At 41.6% G+C, this 17,345-nt stretch overlaps 1 protein-coding gene across 25 annotated transcripts in view; it reads left to right on the top strand.

The window, feature by feature from the left end:
• The first annotated feature begins 4,603 nt into the window (after positions 1-4,603).
• Positions 4,604-17,345, top strand: part of PICALM (phosphatidylinositol binding clathrin assembly protein) — a 106,986-nt gene continuing 94,244 nt past the window's right edge. For all 25 annotated transcript variants that reach the window (XM_053559762.1, XM_053559760.1, XM_053559761.1 and 22 more), the window contains exon 1: positions 4,604-5,061. In XM_053559762.1, the coding sequence (XP_053415737.1) occupies positions 4,932-5,061 (130 nt within the window). In that variant the 5' untranslated portion in view covers positions 4,604-4,931. The remainder of the gene's footprint in view (positions 5,062-17,345) is intronic.

The following is a 17,345-nucleotide window of genomic DNA, read 5'->3' as shown; positions in this document are numbered from 1 at the left end:
TGTTGCCACTAAAAGACCTCAAGATCTCTAAGAACAAAGGCCCCTTTCTTTTGCATATTATTATATCTTAGCATATACAAAAGCTTAGCACATAATATGTAGCCGAGAACTTTTTGTCGAATGGATTGAATGTATATTGGTGGTTGCTCCAAGCATTGGCTAAAGGGACTAGATTGACTGTTGGAAAGAGAATGAGTTTTTAAATCTTGCTTCTGCTACTAGTATCTGTGAGATGCTGGGATGTTACTTCTAAGACTTGTTTATCTCCTTGTATTAAACTAGCCACTACTTTTTGGAATTATTGTATAAGAGTTAAATAAAAAACGTATGCAGTGTTCCTAGCACACAGAAAGCATTCAAAAAACCTGTTGGTCTTTTCTCCTACACCTCATGCCTCTCTGTAACATACCTTTTAGTAGGGAGAGTCCAGGAAATACCATGTGCTATTCAAGTATTTTCCTTCTTTTTTGGGGTCTGTTCATTTGTAATCAAAGCAAATAGGGCGTTAAGTAGGAGACCAAAGTTGAGAATTATTTAGTTCCCAAAGGAACTGATGGGCTTACCGATAAACCTGACACACAGTAGGTATTCAATACATATTTTTCAAAAGAGTGGATTATTAACAAAGTATGGGATAAGGATGATGTTCCTGACAGATAATTAAGGAATGGGGGTGCTATATGTGTGAAAAAGTGGGCAGACCCTACCAAGTGAGAAGTTTGAAGAGATGGTGTGTCCAAATGGATGATTTCAAAATGTTTCAATTCATTCATTCAACCAGGACTCTACTGTGTGTGCATCAGCCACAATACTAGTATGCAGATATCTCTGCCCCCATTGTGTAATAAATCAATCACAAATAATTAGATAATTAATATGTACAAGATGCTATCTGAGTAATGAAAGGAAACCAGTGACTACTTATTAAGGTATGAAACAGGCTGGACATGGTGGCTCACGCCTGTCACCCTAGCACTCTGGAAGGTCAAGCCAGTGGATTGCTTGAGCTCTGGAGTTGGAAACCAGACAGAGCAAGAGTGAGACCCCATCTCTACTAAAAATAGAAAACTCGCCAGGTATAGTGGTACATGCCTTTAGTCCTAGCTATTAGGGAGGCTGAGGCAAGAGGATTGCTCAAGCCCAAGAGTTTGAGCTTGAGCCATGATGCCATGGCACTCTACCCAGGATGACAGAGTAAGACTCTGTCTCAAAAGAAAAGAAAAAGGAAAATTTATCTGGGAGTCATGGTAGGGGCCTGTAGTCCTAGCTACTAAAGAGGCTGGGACAGGAGAATGACTTGAGCCCAGGAGTTTGAGGCTGCTATGAGCTAGGCTAAGGCCATAGCACTTTAGCCTGGAGCAACAGAGTAAGACTCTGTCTCAAAAAAAGAACAAAAAGGAGGGTGTTGTGAAACAGCTTGACCTATTCAGGTGTGGCAAGTATTATGACACTGGCCAAACTGCGTATAGGGGAATTGGAAGAGACAAGGCTCAAAATTTGGTAGGGACCAGATCATGAAAAGCCTTGTCATATTGAGAGGCCTGAATTTTATCCCTTAGAGGAATGATGGGGGGCTACTAGAGGATTTTAATACATAGAAAAGACAATCACATTCTAGGTACAGAAAGATTTGGATTGGAGGGTTGGGGCATTAGAGGCAAAGAAATCAGTTAAGATGTTAGAAGTTATTTAAACAGTCGAGGTACTGAAGAAATCATAAAGGCTAGATCTAAGGCAACAGAAATGGTGTTAAGAAAAGATGGGTTTGAGAAATCTAAGTAGATTAGGCTTGATGAAGGAAATAAGAGAGAAGGAAAGCTCAGAATGAATCACATGTTTCTGACAGGGGCTTCTGTGCAGGTGGTGAGGCCATTAATGGAAACAGGGAACAAAGGAGAGGATCAGTATGGATTAAAGATGTGGGATGGTGGGCAGGACAAGAGAAGTTTAGTTTTTGCCTTAGTGAGTTGCCATCTCTGGGATTTTAGGAGAAATACAGTAACATTTCCATAGTTGGCCACTTTCCTACATTGACCACCTCCTTAAATTGACCCAATTTTCACAGACCAGACATGCACCACATGTACCTATTAGTACAGTAGGCCTAGTTCCTTATGTTGACCACATCTGCATGTTGACCAGTCTGTTATAGTCCTCTGGGTGATCAACTTACAAAGGTTCTACTGTATTTCTTGAATAGACCAAGGAAACCAAAACACAGAGAAAACTTAAGTGCATAAAATAAGGTAGGTCAGTAATTTCTATCCTTAGAACAATTCCTCATCTTCTACATTTCTCTATATCTTTCAGTTCATAGCTGTACATAAACCTTTACAATGATCACAGACTGTTTACATATTTAGAAACATTTAAAATGTATCCTTTAAAAAGAAGTACAGTGATATTTCTAACAGAAGCTAGTTTGTTAATAAAGTAAACATAGCCAGGTAGAGTGCCTCATGCCTGTAATCTCAGCACTTTGAGAGGCCACGGAGTGGGGAGGGTGGGGGGGGTGGGGGTGTGTGTCACTCACTTAAGACCAGGAGTTCTAGACCAGTCTGGGCAACACAGCAAGACCCCTATCTTCACATACACACACAAAAAAATTAGCCAAGTGGTGGCACATGCCTATAGTACTAGCTACTCAGGAGGCTGAGGTGGGAGGATCCCTTGAGATCAGCATTCAAAGTTGTAGTGAGCTATGATTGGGCCATTGCACTCTAGCCTGGGTGACAAGTAATCATGTCCACAATTATTTATAAAGGTGGTTTGAAAGAACCTCTTTGGTAAAAGTAACAGTGAAATACTTTCCTAGAATGTCATTTATAGTAGTACGTAAGAATGTTTCCTGCTGTGTGCTTAGGAACAACGTCTATGTTTTCTTTTAGGATAAAATACTTAGTTGTTGATAGCTAGATTACTTTAGGGTTGACCTCAGATTGGGGTTTACCAGTGCAGAGGTCCAGGCCAACCAGTAACTTACACAGTGGAACCCATAGTACAGTGGTAGTGATGGCTGACAACATGTCTTGAGATTTGGATAACTCCTCTACTAGATGGACATGGGTAGCAAACTAGGCACCAAACCACAGATGGATTTTAGTGCACTGAAAGAAGTCATAAGGGTTTTGTGAAATTTGACGCTAACTTTACAAAGATGAAGTCTGCTGGTTTAAGAACTGTGTTCTTGGCAAAAACATGGAACTGCAGAATTTCACCAGCCATAGTGGGGGAAAGAAAGAGGGTGAGCAGGTTTAGGGGGAAAAGGAATAAGCCGAGACTACAAAATTCCTCATGTAATAACATAAAATGTTAAGTATCTATCAGTTTTGTATCTTTTGAGATTCACCAGATTGAAGCACAGTATTCTGGAGTTGGCTGGCAGATGGTGTACTGAGTATGTTAGCATTTCATTTGAAACTCGTAAGATTACATGGTAACTTAACATTCATAGATTTTAAAACTTACCACTAATCTTGGGTTAAATGAAGGGCCCTAATAACATTTTAAATGGTTTTATTAGTAGATCTGGAACTCCTAGAACAGATTCTCAGACTACAGTAGTTCCTCCAAAATGCCCAGAGGCAGTTTCTTTTTGTAGAAATCTGACTCACCCGGTAAAAGAGGCCGAGGGGAAGAAAGATTGAACCTGGGGAGATGGTAGGTAGTGATGTCTCCACTCTTTGAATGGGACTTCTCCATTTGCCACCCCCTCACTTCCTTCTATGGTGTGGACCTTTAATCACCACAGCAGTCCGCCTTGTAGGGTCAAGCTAATCCCAGTTGACATCATCCTACTACTTCCCTTTTCAAATTCCAGTGAAGCTATGTGTTTCCTGTTCTATTTGACACCGGAGAGAATGAATACTGGCTGGTTAGTAACTAAATTTAGACTGGCTGCAACGTGTCGAGTCGGGTGGAGATAAACAAAACCAGGTGACATTTCCAAGCCTCTCAAGAAAAGGAGGGGAAAAGGTCTTTCTGGGGAAAGTAAATAGGGAGTGCTTCAGCATTTCTATAGTAGAGAAAGGCCTGCTGGGCAAGTTCGGAAAACAGGCTCGTTGGAACCTTTTTCTTTAAGCCAAAAGGACGGCTTTAGGGAATGTCTCCAAACACATTCTTGTTTGACTCTGCTAGGAAAGCTCGGCGAGCCAAAGCCCCGACACCCTCTTTCTCAGGAAAGCAGTGCAGGCAGCTGTACCTCCTCTTTGTCAAGCTGCAGGTTTCAACCAAAACACGCTCACCCTGGGGTGGGGGGAGAGAAAGGCGAAACCGATCGCCCCACCCCCAGCACGCCGCCTCGCCCCCATCCCGCCCCATCCCACCCCTCCCCCTCTGTGACCCCTCCCCCCGCAGGGGGGCCTCTGGCGACCTGTTGGCAGAGAGAGTCACGTGACGCGGCCGGCCGCGCACTCCCCCCGGGCGGGCCGCCTGTTGCGCCCGCCGGGCGGGTTCCATCACGTAACGCGCGGGCGCCGCCCCGCTCTTCCCTCGTGGAGCAAGGGAGGGAGGGCGGGCGTGGAAGAGGAAAGGGAAGGGAAAAGGGGCGGGAGAAGGGAGGAGGGGCGGTGCCCCAGTCACGTGACCCGGGGCAGCCCGGAAAGCTCCGAGGAGGAGCCTGGCGCCGCCATTTTCCTGCAGCTGCCTGTCCCTCCTGCCCTGCTGGGCTCCAGCTGACCAGGGAAGGGGTGGGCTGAGCCGAGGCGGGGGCAAGGGAGTGCCCGACGTCGTGTCCGACCCTGTGGGTGACACGAGCCGGTTCTCTCCGGGCTAGGAGGCAGCGCGCGGCCCTGAGCCCCGCCCCAGGCCGGCAGGCGGGGAAGGAGCCGGTGGGGGTAGGGGGTGCGGTGGGGGGTGGGGGTCCTCCGGCGCTTGGGGGTCCCGGTCCCCGCCGGCTGCCGAGCGGGAGGGGTGGCGGAGGAGCCGCTGAGATGTCCGGCCAGAGCTTGACGGACCGAATCACCGCCGCCCAGCACAGTGTCACCGGCTCCGCCGTATCCAAGACAGTATGCAAGGCCACGACCCACGAGATCATGGGGCCCAAGAAAAAGCACCTGGACTGTGAGTGAAGCCGTCCTCGGCCCCCACTCCCCGCCCATGCCAACCGCTTCCTTCGCTCATTTTTGTCTTTCCCCCTTCAGCTGCCCCTTCCCTCCCTGCGTCTTACTGGCACGGCGGCTCTCTGCTCGTTGAGCTGTTCTTTTTGCTTCCATCACATCAGCCTTCACGGCCTCCGTCCCCTAAAAATCTTTGACAAGCCACTCCCCTTCTGGTTCCTAGGGGGACCCTCGCCCCGGTGCCCGGTGCGCCAGCGTACCCCTTCACACTGGACCAACTTGCCTCCCCCTAGCCTCTCCGCCTCCTTCCCCTCTCTGCTGCAGCCTTGTGCTCTTCCGTCCCTCCCATCCCGTGCTGTCTCGTTGCCCTCGCCTGAGCGTCTCCCGCTTGCTCCCAGTCTCTCGGCTCCATTGTTTCCCTCTAGCCACCTTGGGGTTTCTGTAAACGCCGGGTTCCTTGAACCCGGATCCCTCCTGCTCTGTAACCCTCAGGGCTGCCTCCCTTGAAGTGATTGCCATTTCTTTTGCGCTGCATTAGCTTCTCCCTTCGCTTCCTGGCTTTCTCTTCCACCTTTCGTCTCCGAATTGGGTTATCGTTCTTTGCCTCCGTATCGTCAATTAAGTTCCTTCGACTCATTTTAAACCCCATACCCAGTACTCTACTTTTTTCTCAGATTACCTTCTTCGTGGGAGTGAAAGAAGGGATTCAAGGTGTAGGGGAAGCCTTGTGGAAAGTTGGGATTTTTATTTGCCTCTAGAGGAATTTAGCCATTGTATTATTGTCCATACTTCTGACTGGGGTGAGTTATGAATGTTAGCCACCACCACCCTCCCTTTCAAGTAGGAATATGGAGAAAGGTTTTGCTGATTTTGGTATCGATTCCTGGAACTGTTAACCCTGGCGGTTTGAATTTAGAAGTTTGAGTGTGAAGCGTAGACTGTTAGAATTCAAAATGGATTAATAAGTTTACCTGCACATAGCTTACAACGATATTTAATGATGCTTGAGTTTGGATACGTTTTAATTTATGCGAAGGACCTATTTTCAGTTATATTTATTTTTCAAACTAAGTCTGAACTGAACATAGATGACAATTATCTTTTGAGGAACTACCTTTTCTTATATGACATAGTATTGCTCTATTCACTTACTTAGATGTAATTAAGAGAGCTAACTCCTCTGAAGTTATTTTCAAACCTGTAAGCCAGCTGTAATATCCTTCTTTTTCTTTGCGTTCCTTTACCTCAGGGTACAAAGCTCAGTTCAACACTCAGGCTTTGAGTCAGCAGTGGAGCTTTGACCTGAAACTTTTCAGGGAAAAGTAGGGAAATAGTCAAAATAGTAAGTTCCTTGTTAAGTGACTACTGGGCACATTAGTCTGACTTTTAAATATACATGAAAGTTACTTTGCTTTACTGTTTGAAGAAAGAGTGAGCATGCCCTGATAGGGAATCCACTGTCAGGAGGCCTGTTTTTCCTTTCTCATTTGGACTTTGGCTGTAAGGTTTGCACATATAGAAAAAATTACAAAATGTGAATTCTTCCAAGATACATTGTTCATGAAATGTTGTTAGAACAAGTTATTGCTATGGAAAAACGCATTCATTGTGATGTATTCCTCTATCATTCCAAACTTGTGGAAAGTTTAAAAAATAATCATTAGTGCTTAGTTCTCAGATCCTACAGGCAACTTTTTAACTATCAGTCCTGGCCTGTTTGGAGAATGGAGACTATATTGAAGTGGTGACAACTTATGAACAGAAAATTCTTAAAACTGCATTGTGGAGCTGTAAATGCTTTTTTTATTATCTGATATGGGGAGTAGGCATTTCTGCTCTTCTTCAAATGGATACTTGGTTTTCCCTACCAAATCTTATACTCTAACACTGTTAATTCTCTTTTTAGTGGTCTCTCTTTCTCTTTTTGGATGTGGGGGTAAGAAGTGACAACTATTTTGCTTTTAAGTCTTTATAAAGATTGTGTCTTATTTCAAATGTAGCAGTGGTTCTTTTAACATATTGCTAAAAGGGTATGAAATAGCTTAGATAAGGTTAGAAGAGTAATATTTGCTTATATTTTATGAATGTTAGCCCTTTCTCTTGTAATAGCCGCTACTGCATATGGTAACTAGGATTAGGTTTGGAGAATAATCACACATTTGTGGTTCTTTTTCTCTACAATCTATTTTTATAAGCTCCTACCTTTTTAAAGCTTAATATTGCTGGCAGTGTTTGACTTAAAAGGAAGTATGAAATGCCTCTATTTCTTTTCAATGAGGTTTTTAAAATACAGTGACACTGTTTTTCCGGTATTGTTTAAAATGCTCTTGCAACCAGTTCTCACTAATTAAGTTTAAGTGAAGTCTGACCAATGAGTGGTTTACTTAGCACCTTCTCCCGCACACTAAGATGCTTTAAGAAAATTGAAAAGGTTCTTAGTGCTGACATCATGAACTTAAGACTTTAATATAGAGATCTATCATTTCAAGTAATTTTTCTTCTTTTTAGGAATTTTTCCTTATAGCAGAAGTTTAGTTCTATTGTACCTTTTAATGACTTCAACTAACAACTACTTATATGAACCCAAATGATTTTATTTTAAAATGGCAGCATTTATGTTTGGGCGAGTTGGCTCACGCCTGTAATCCTAGCACTCTGGGAGGCCAAGGTGGGTGGATTGCCTGAGTTTATGAGTTCAGAGACAAGGCAGAGAGAGACCTCCTCTCCAAGGGGGGTGGGGGGGGGAATGTGTGTGTGTGTGTGTGTATATATATATAGGCATTGTGGCAGGTGACCGTAGTCCCAGCTACTTGGGAGACTGAGGCAAGAGAATTGCTTAAGCCCAAGAGTTTGAGGTTGCTGTGAGCTGTGATATCACAGCTCTACTGAAGGTGACAAAGTAAGACTCTGTCTCAAAAAAAAAAAAAAAAAAAAATGGCAACATTTAAAAAAAACAGGCTTAAGACTGTTGTTTTTCCTACAGGTCTTAGAATGTGGAGGTCTTAGAATGTGTGTACTTCCTCACCAAGATCTTTCCCTTTTTTTTTTTGAGACAGAGTCTCACTTTGTCATTCTTGATAGAGTGCTGTGACATCACAGCTCACAGCAACCTCAGACTCTTGGGCTTAAGCGATTCTCTTGCTTCAGCCTGCCAAGTAGCTGGGACTACAGGCGCCCACCACAACGCCCAGCTGTTTTGTGGTTGTAGTTGTCATTGTTGTTTGGCAGGCCTGGGTTGGATTCGAACTTGCCAGCTCCCATGGATGTGGCTGTTGCCATAACCGCTGAGCTACAGGTGCCAAGCCACCAAGGTCTTTCCTAATTAGGAAGTATTATGGCTCAGTTCATACTACATTAGGTACTTATTGAAGAAAGATCTTTTCATTTTGCTTATACTGTAGAATGGGGTCCTCAAACTGCGGCCTGTGGACCACATGAGGCAGTGTGATTGTATTTGTTCCCGTTTTGTTTTTTTACTTCAAAATAAGATACGTGCAATGTGCATAGGAATTTGTTTGTAGTTTTTTTTTTTTTTAACTATAGTCTGGCCGTCCAACGGTCTGAGGGACAGTGAACTGCCCCCTGTTTAAAAAGTTTGAGGACCCCTGCTGTAGATGTTAGTGGATAATAATGTTGTTTAGTGTCCGTAGTGTGAAAAGAGTTGTTAAACTTTAAACATATTTCTAAAAATAAACACGATTTCCAGTTAACTTCAGGCCTTTAATGGCCATAATTAAGGTAGAAGAATAGTAGCACTTACATCGGAAGAACTTCAGTTTTCCTGGCACTTACCATCTCATTTAATTCTCTCTCTGGTCATGGATGGGGGCAATTCATATACATAAAAAGTATCTTCTGGGCAGTGCCTGTGGCTCAGCGGGTAGGGCACCGGTCCCATATGCCGGAGGTGGCGGGTTCAAACCCAGCCCCTGCCAAATTAAAAAAAAAAAAAAAGTATCTTCTAATTCCTTTTAAAGAGGTTATAGAATGTTTAAAACATAATTACTGAAGTGTAAAAAAGCCTGTTTTTAACATCTGATCTTATAGCCTTTAATCTTATCCTGTTTTTGATATATATTCTTAATTTTCTTTATATATATATATATATTTTTTTTTTGAAATAGAGTCTTGCTCTGTAGCCCCAGCGATAGAGTGCAGTGATGTCCATTATAGCTCACTGCAACCTCAAAGTCCTGGGCTCAAGCCATCCTCCTGCCTGAGCCTCCTGAGTAGCTAAGAAAACAGGCTTGCACCACCATACCTGGCTAATTTTTTCTTTTTCTTTTTTTCTTTTTTTGGGATAGAGTTTCACTATGTTGCCCTCAGTAGAGTGCTGTGACATCACAGCTCACAGCAATCTCAAACTCTTGGGTTTAAGCAATTGTCTTGCCTCAGCCTCCTAAGTAGCTGGGACTACAGGTGCCCACCACGCCCAGCTATTTTTGTTGTTGTTGTAGTTGTAGTTGTCATTGTTGTTTGGCAGGCCTGGGCTGGGTTCAAACCCGCCACCCATGGTGTATGTGGCTGGTGCCCTAGCTGCTGAGCTACAGGCGCCGAGCCAATTTTTTCATTTTTTGTAAAGTTGGCGTCTTGCTCTTACTATGGCTTGTCTCAAGCTTCTGACCTCAAGTGATCCTCCTGCCTTGGCCTCTCCCAGTACTAGGTGTACAAGAGGACATTACCTGGCTGGACATTTACTTTTTGATATGTTTTACTGAAGTGTTATATTTATGTTAATGGCCATAATGTCTTAATTTTTTAATATGTATTTTTCTCATTCAATTTCCAGGGACACTTCATTTCAGCCAGAATTTGCATTATTTATTCTAAAACAAAATGATATTAAGCATCTAGCATATCTCTTAGATACAGCATAGGTGTTTGTGTGTTCTGAATTGAAGCTAGACCCTACTTAATTTTAATTGTGGAAAACAGATTTAGAAAAAGTAAGATTTGTGAATGTTTGTATATGAAGAAGGGTTAGTAGTTTGTATGACCATTGACAGTGTATAGGCTGGGCATGGAAGCTAGTGCCTATAATCTCAGCAGTGTGGGATGCTGAGGTGGGAGAATTTGCTTGTGGCCAGGATTTCAGGATCAGCCCAGGCAACATGGTGAGGCCACATCCCTGCCAAAAATAAAAAAAAAAAAAGAAAGAAAAAGAGAAAGTACATAAAATACTCGTGTCCCTGAATTTTGCTTTTTAAGCACATACATTGGTTTATAATATCTTAGTGAATGACATCTTAGGGGTGCTTAGTTTGCATATTGTCAAGATGGTATGTGGGAACCAGGATCTGATTTCTAAGAAGATGCATGTAAAGAAAACAAAGTGGAAGAACTGACCCAGGAATTTTTTTTTTAAGAAATGAGGTAACTGGGACATTTTTTCCCAAAAAGATCTTGTTTTAAAAAGACAGTTATTTTATAGTTAATATGTGGGTTTTCTGTTCTTTACCTTAAGAATTAACTGCATATATTTTCATTATTTGGTCTGTTTTGTTCCTTACTACTTAGCCTTAATAGTTCTGAAATACAGGAAATAGTAAGGACGTGATCCAAGTGGTAGTAATAGTAAGGTTTGATGACATATGTCAAATGCCTGATGTGGGTAGCTGAACCCTACAAATCTATTTTTTTCCTCCTATGTTATGTTTCAAAATAGTATATATTTTCAAAAAGAAACTCTAAAGATCTTGACTTTCACCTATTTTTGTAACCATCTTTTTTGTAATTAGCAAATGAATTCTGAAATATCTTTTTTTTTTTTTTGGAGACAGTCACCCTTGGTAGAGTGCTGTGGCCTTATAGCTCACAGCAGCCTCAAACTCTTGGACTCACATTCTCTTGCCTCAGCTGCCTGAGTAGCTGGGACTACAGGTCCACCACAACACCCTGCTATTTTTAGAGGTGGGGTCTTGCTCTTGCTCAGGCCAGTCTGGAACTCTTTAGCTTAGGCAGTCCACCTGCCTCGGCCTCCCAGAGTGCTAGGATTGCGGGCGTGAGCCACTGTGCCCTGCTTCTGAAATACCTTTGCAAAGTAATTATGCTTCACTGGAAGACTTATTTAAGAAATACTGTGGGGTGGCTTGGTGCCTGTGGCTTGAGCAACTAAGGCGCCAGCCACATACACCTGAGCTGGCGGGTTCGATTCCAGCCTGGGGCCCACCAAACAACAATGACAGCTGCGACCAAAAAATAGCTGGGTGTTGTGGTGGGCGCCTGTAGTCCCAGCTACTTGGGAGGCAGAGGCAGGAGAATTGCTTGAGCCCAGGAGTTGGAGGTTGCTGTGAGTTGTGATGTCATAGCACTCTACCCAGGGCGACAGCTTGAGGCTCTGTCTCAAAAGAAAAAAAGAAATACTATGGGGTGCTGGGCTCTAACCCTGGTGCTTTGGGAGATCATGGTGGGAGGATTGCTTAAGGGTAGGAGTTCAAGACCAATCTGGGCAGCATAGCAGTCTATTCTCTAAAAAAGAAATCTAAAAATTAGCTGAGTGTAGTGGTATGTGCCTGTAGTCCCAGAGACTTGGGAGGATTACTTGAGCCCAGGAGGTAGAGGTTACAATGATCTATGATCACTCCAGCTTGGGTGACAGAGTGAGACTTTGTCTCAAAAAAAAAAAAGGAAATACTTAGTATAGTATTAGACTTTGGACCTTTTGACATCTGTGCTTTTAATGTTTAATAGATATTTTAAGTATCTAGATAATTGTTAAAGATGTCTTTGCATTTAAACACTTCATATGAAGGTCTGCAGCTTTTTCTTTCATGTGATTTGTGAAGCATTTGTATGAAACACATTGATGTTTTAAAAATACACTCATTGGTTAAAAATAATCTATTTTAGTCATAAGAATTCCTTCAATTTAAAATTGTTCTTCATTGTTTAGAATATCTAATGTGAAAGTTAACTATAAGTATACAAAGTTGCTTTTCTTCATTTCTAAAATGTTTAATTTCATGATTTCTCAAAATCAAAGAAGTAAGAAAAATAAACTTAAAGGCATTTTGGCAAGAGGTTAGAGCCCTACCAGGAAGAAGTAGCCTCAGACTTTCAAAGTAAAGGCTTAATATTTGCTCTTCCTGTTCTTTTGGTGGCTAAAGTGGCATTTCCGTTACTTTGTGTTCTGTCTCAGTATGTTCTGAGTTAAACTGCTTTATACATTTCTCTAGAGAATAACAAATTTTGGATTTGATCCTTCAGAATTTTGTATTGTGTATGGGGTTCTTTCTCTGGATAAATCATTCTGGGCAGTTAAATTTGACTAATGATATTCCTTATAAACCTAAACCTTTATGTATTAAAAACGATGTTCAGAATTGCAATTTGCCAGATTATCAGAAAATCAAGGATTTCTCAATTTACCATTCATATATAGGTAGTAGTTAGGTGTGCTCTTTGTGCTTGTGTATAGTTTGAGTCTGTGTTTCATAAATAATTTTTTATTATTTTGGTCAGGGTGCCATATTAAAATATATTTGTTAACTTTTTTTTTTTGGAGACAGAATCTTACTTTGTCGCCCTTGGTAGAGTGCTGTGGCGTCATAGCTCACAGCAACCTCAAACTCTTGGGCTCAAGTGATTCTTTGCCTCAGCCTTCCAAATAGCTGGGACTTCAGGTGCCTTCCACAACATCCAGCTATTTATAGAGACGAAATCTCGCTCCAGCTTAGGCTGGTCTTGAACCTGTAAGCTCAGGCAATTTACCTGCCTCAGCCTCTCAGCTAGGATTACAGGGGTGAGCCCCATGCCTGGCCTGTTAACTTTAACAGCTTTGTGACAGAGGTTCTTTATTTCCATTTTGCTGAATGAAATCTAAGGTGTAGTATAGTAAGAAGTGTAATGATTTGCCCCGTGTCATACAACCAGGAAGAAGGGCTTTGGCATCTGCTATTAACTTGGTGTGACTTTTTGCATAATAATTTTTTTTATTTCAGAAAATGAATAAACTATATTCTTCTATTTGTGGCAGTGAGTTTTAAAAAAATAGGCTTTATTTTTTACAGCAATGTTAGTTTCATAGCAAAATTGAATGGAAGTTATAGAGATTTCCTGTGTGCCCTCTACCTTACACATGCATAGCCTCTGCTATTATCAACATCCCCCACTAAAGTGGTACATTTGTTACAATTGATGAACCTACGTTGACACATTTTTGCCACCCAAAGTCCATAGTTTGCATTAGGGTTTACTCTTGGCCTTATACGTATAAATGGTTTTTGACAAATATTTAAAGGCATCTAACGCTGTATCTTACAGAGTAGGTTCACTGCCCTAAGGCGCTCCTGTGTTCTGCCTATTCATCCTCCTTCCCCTGAACCCCTGGCATCCAATGATCCTTTTTTTTTTTTTTTTTAACTGTCTCTCTGGTTTTATCTTTTCCAGAGTGTAAGAGAGTTGGAATCATACAGTATGTAGCCATTTCAGATTGGCCTCTTTCACTTAGTAATAATGCATTTAAGTTTGCTTTATGTTTTTTTCATGGCTTGATAGCTCATTTCTTTTTGGCATTGAAGAACATCTCATTCTTTGCACTATGGTCTGTTCATTCACCTGCTGAAATTTATCTTGGTTATTCTCAAGTCTTGTCATATTTACCTCTGTAAATATCTCTGTGTGTGTGTTTTGTGTGGACTGTATGGTAAGAATATGTCTACTTTTGTAAGAAACCTCCGAACTGTTTTTCAAAGTGGCTGTGTCATTTTCTGTTCCCAACATGAATGATATTGTTCACATCCTCACCAGCATTTGAGATATTCTGGCCATTCTAATAGGTGTATAGCAGTAGTATCTCCTTGTTGTTTCTGTGATGTGAAAGGCAGATTAAAAGATGTGATATCGTTTCATGTGCTTATTTGCTATCTGTGTATTTTCTTTTCTTTCTTTCTTTTTTTTTTTTTGAGACAAAGTCTCATTATGTCGCCCTCGATAGAGTGCCATGGTGTTACAGCTCACAGCAACCTCAAACTTTTGAGCTTAAGCAGTTCTCTTGCCTCAGCCTCCCAAGTAGCTGGGACGACAGGTACCTGCCACAAGGCCCAGCTATTCTTTTCGGTTGCAGTTGTCATTGTTGTTTATGATACCCAGGCTGAGCTTGAACCCACCAGCCTCAGTGTATGTGGCCAGTGCCCTACTCCCTGAGCTACAGGCGCCGAGCCTCTGTGTATTTTCTTTAGCGGGGTGTCTGTTAAGGTCTTTGGCTTGTACTAAAAGTCAGATTCTTTGTTTCCTTGTTGAATTTTAATAGTTCTTTGTATATTTGGGATAGCAATCCTTTATTAAATGTTATCTTTGGCAAATATTTTCTCCCAGTCTATGGCTTGTTTTTTCATTCTCTTTACAGTGGCTTTCTCAGAACAGAAAAGTTTAATTTTAATGAAGTGCTGCAGCTTATCAATTCTTTAATAGGTCATGCTTTCAGTGAAATATCTAAAAAGTCATCAGTAAACCCAAGGTCATCTAGATTTTCTTCTGTGTTATCTTCAGGGAGCTTTTGCATTTTATATTTTGTCTGTCTGGAATCCATTTTGTCTCTGATCCCTTTTGAGTTAACTTTTGTGAAGGGTACAAGGTCTGTGTCTGGATTTAGTTTGCATGTGACTACCCAGTTATTCCAGTACCATTTGTTAAACATTATCTTTGCTCCATTGTGTTGCTTTTTGCTCTTTTGTTGGTAGTGGTTGTTAAAGTGTGGTCCAGAGACTCCTGGAGGTTTTTAAAACTCTCAGCGAAATTGTGAGGTCAGATATTTGTGTACTGAGGCATTACTTGCCTTTTCCACTTTCATTCTTTCATCAGTGGATAGTGGAGTTTTCCAGAGGCTATGTGATGTGTGACATTGCAACAGATTAAATGTGTTAGTGGATAATAAGAATTCATTTGTTTTCTGTTAAGCTACATAGTAAAGAGTTTTGTAAAAATATGCAACAAAGCTGTTCTTGTAATTTGGGGAGGGAAAATAGTTATTTTTCATGAAATATGTAAATATATAACAGGTTTTATTACTTTGAAGTAATAAAAATAAAATGAATTAATAGTTTAAATTTCTCAGTTTTAATTTCTTAGGTTGTTTGTGTGTAGGTTTTTTTAATGTGTTACATGCTATTTTATTATGGCAAATTAACTTTTAATTTTTTCAAACAATCTTGTTCTGTTACCCTGGATAGTGGTATCATCATAGTTCATTGCAACCTCAAACTTCTGGGCTCAAGTGATCCTCCTGCCTCAGCCTCCTGAGTAGCTGGGACTACCAATGCAAACCACCATGCCCGGCTAATATTTTTCTATTTTTGGTAGAGATAGGGTATCACTTTTGATCAGGTCTAGAACTCTTGACCTGGCTTGGCACTTGTAAGCTCAGCGGCTAGGGCACCAGCCACATACACCGGAGCTGGAAGGTTCGAACCCAGCCCAGGCCTGCCAAACAACAATGACAACTACAACCAAAAAAAAAAAAAAAATAGCCGGGCGCTGTGGCAGGCGCCTATAGTCCCAGCTAATTGGGAGGGTGAGGCAAGAGAATCGCTTAAGCCCAAGAGTTTGAGGTTGCTGTGAGCTGTGACGCTATGGCACTCTACCCAGGGCAACATAGAGAGACTCTGTCTCAAAAAGAAAAAAGAACTCTTGACTTCAAATGATCCTCCTGCCTCAGCCTCCCAAAGTGCTACAATTACAGATGTCAGCCATTGCATCCCCTGCCAGAAAACCCACATAAAACCTCTTTGGGGACTTCAATTTTTAAAAGTGTAAGTGTTCTGGTACTAAAAAATGAGCCTCTAGAGGAAGCTTGTGTGTTAGAGAGGACAGAGGGTACTCATTGAGAAACTAGATTTAAGAGATCACTTAAACTCTCAAAGTAATTTTGGATTTGTTTTGTTAGGTAACGATGACCCAAACTCTTGGAAGACTTCGAGTACAAGATGTGATATAATCATTTATGTCATACTGTTAAGTAGATTTGAAGGAATGTGCTAGTGTGACTTGGAAAGGAAGCTACTTGGCAAATTATTATTCCCTCTTAATAGTAATTACCTAAAATTTTTTTCCCCAAAGGTCTTAGTGAAGTTAGTCATTATCTGTTTGCTTCACGTTTTAATGGCATAGGTATCCCTTTTTTATGAAAGCCAGGCAGATTAGGTACCAATTGTGCCAAACTAAGTTCTTGACTACTAAACTGTTAGCCTTCACATGTACCATTTCCTTGGACACAAAATGTACCATGTCCCTATGTCAACCCCCCGCCCCAAACTCCTTGCTTTTATTAGCGCTTAAAGTATCCTCTTTAATAAAAACATTACTGAATAGTTTCCCCTGGTCCTGCCAATCCAACATTATTATCACCATTTATAAACTTTCTAATTTTCTTAAACTGTAATTACTGTCGTGGTTTTATATACATTTTGTGTTTATGTGTATTTTCACTCTAGAATAGAAACTGTTCTTTTCCAGTTTTGTTTTTTTTTTTTTGTAGAGACAGAGTTTCACTTTATTGCCCTTGGTAGAGTGCTGTGGTGTCACACGGCTCACAGCAACCTCCAACTCCTGGGCTTAGGGGATTCTCCTGCCTCAGCCTCCCAAGTAGCTGGGACTACAGGCGCCCGCCACAACACCCGGCTATTTTTTTGTTGCAGTTTGGCCGGGGCTGGGTTTGAACCCGCCACCCTCGGCATATGGGGCCGGCGCCCTACTCACTGAGCCACAGGCGCCGCCCTCCAGTTTTTTTTCTGTGATCTCTTCTCAGTATCTACTCAACAATCCTGGGGGTGCTCAGTAGATATTGGTTATCTCTCTTCATAGCTTAGACTATTTAATACATAATTTATGGTCGCCACATAGAAATTTATTTCAGTAGACATTAAAGAATATTTTCTTATGGTGACTGTTGAAACCGCCTGGTTACAATTTACATATAAAGTCAGTGAGTAACCTTGGTAAGAACATTTATTAAGAGGTTGTTTAGGTACTAGGAAGTGTTTTCCAAACATTGTTACAGCAAAATTTTTGTTCATAGTTGTTCAGTTTGAACATTATTAAAATGCTTATTTTTGAGGACTTTTTTATTTTGAGACAGAGTCTCATTTTGTCACCCTCAGTAGAGTGCTGTGATGTCATATGGCTCAGAGCAACCTCAAACTCTTGGCCTTAAGTGATTCTCTTGCCTCAGCCTTCTAAGTAGCTGGGACTACAGGTGCCCACAATGTCTGGCTATTTTTTTAGAGATGAGGTCTCACTCTGACTCATGAGGTCAGGCGGTCTACCCGCCATGGCCTCCCAGAGTGCTAGGAA

The sequence above is a fragment of the Nycticebus coucang genome, chromosome 14 (genome assembly GCF_027406575.1).
Source record: "Nycticebus coucang isolate mNycCou1 chromosome 14, mNycCou1.pri, whole genome shotgun sequence".
Classification (NCBI taxonomy): domain Eukaryota; kingdom Metazoa; phylum Chordata; class Mammalia; order Primates; family Lorisidae; genus Nycticebus; species Nycticebus coucang.
The sequence above is the reverse complement of the archived record's forward strand: the minus strand, read 5'-3'. Positions and strand labels throughout refer to the sequence as shown.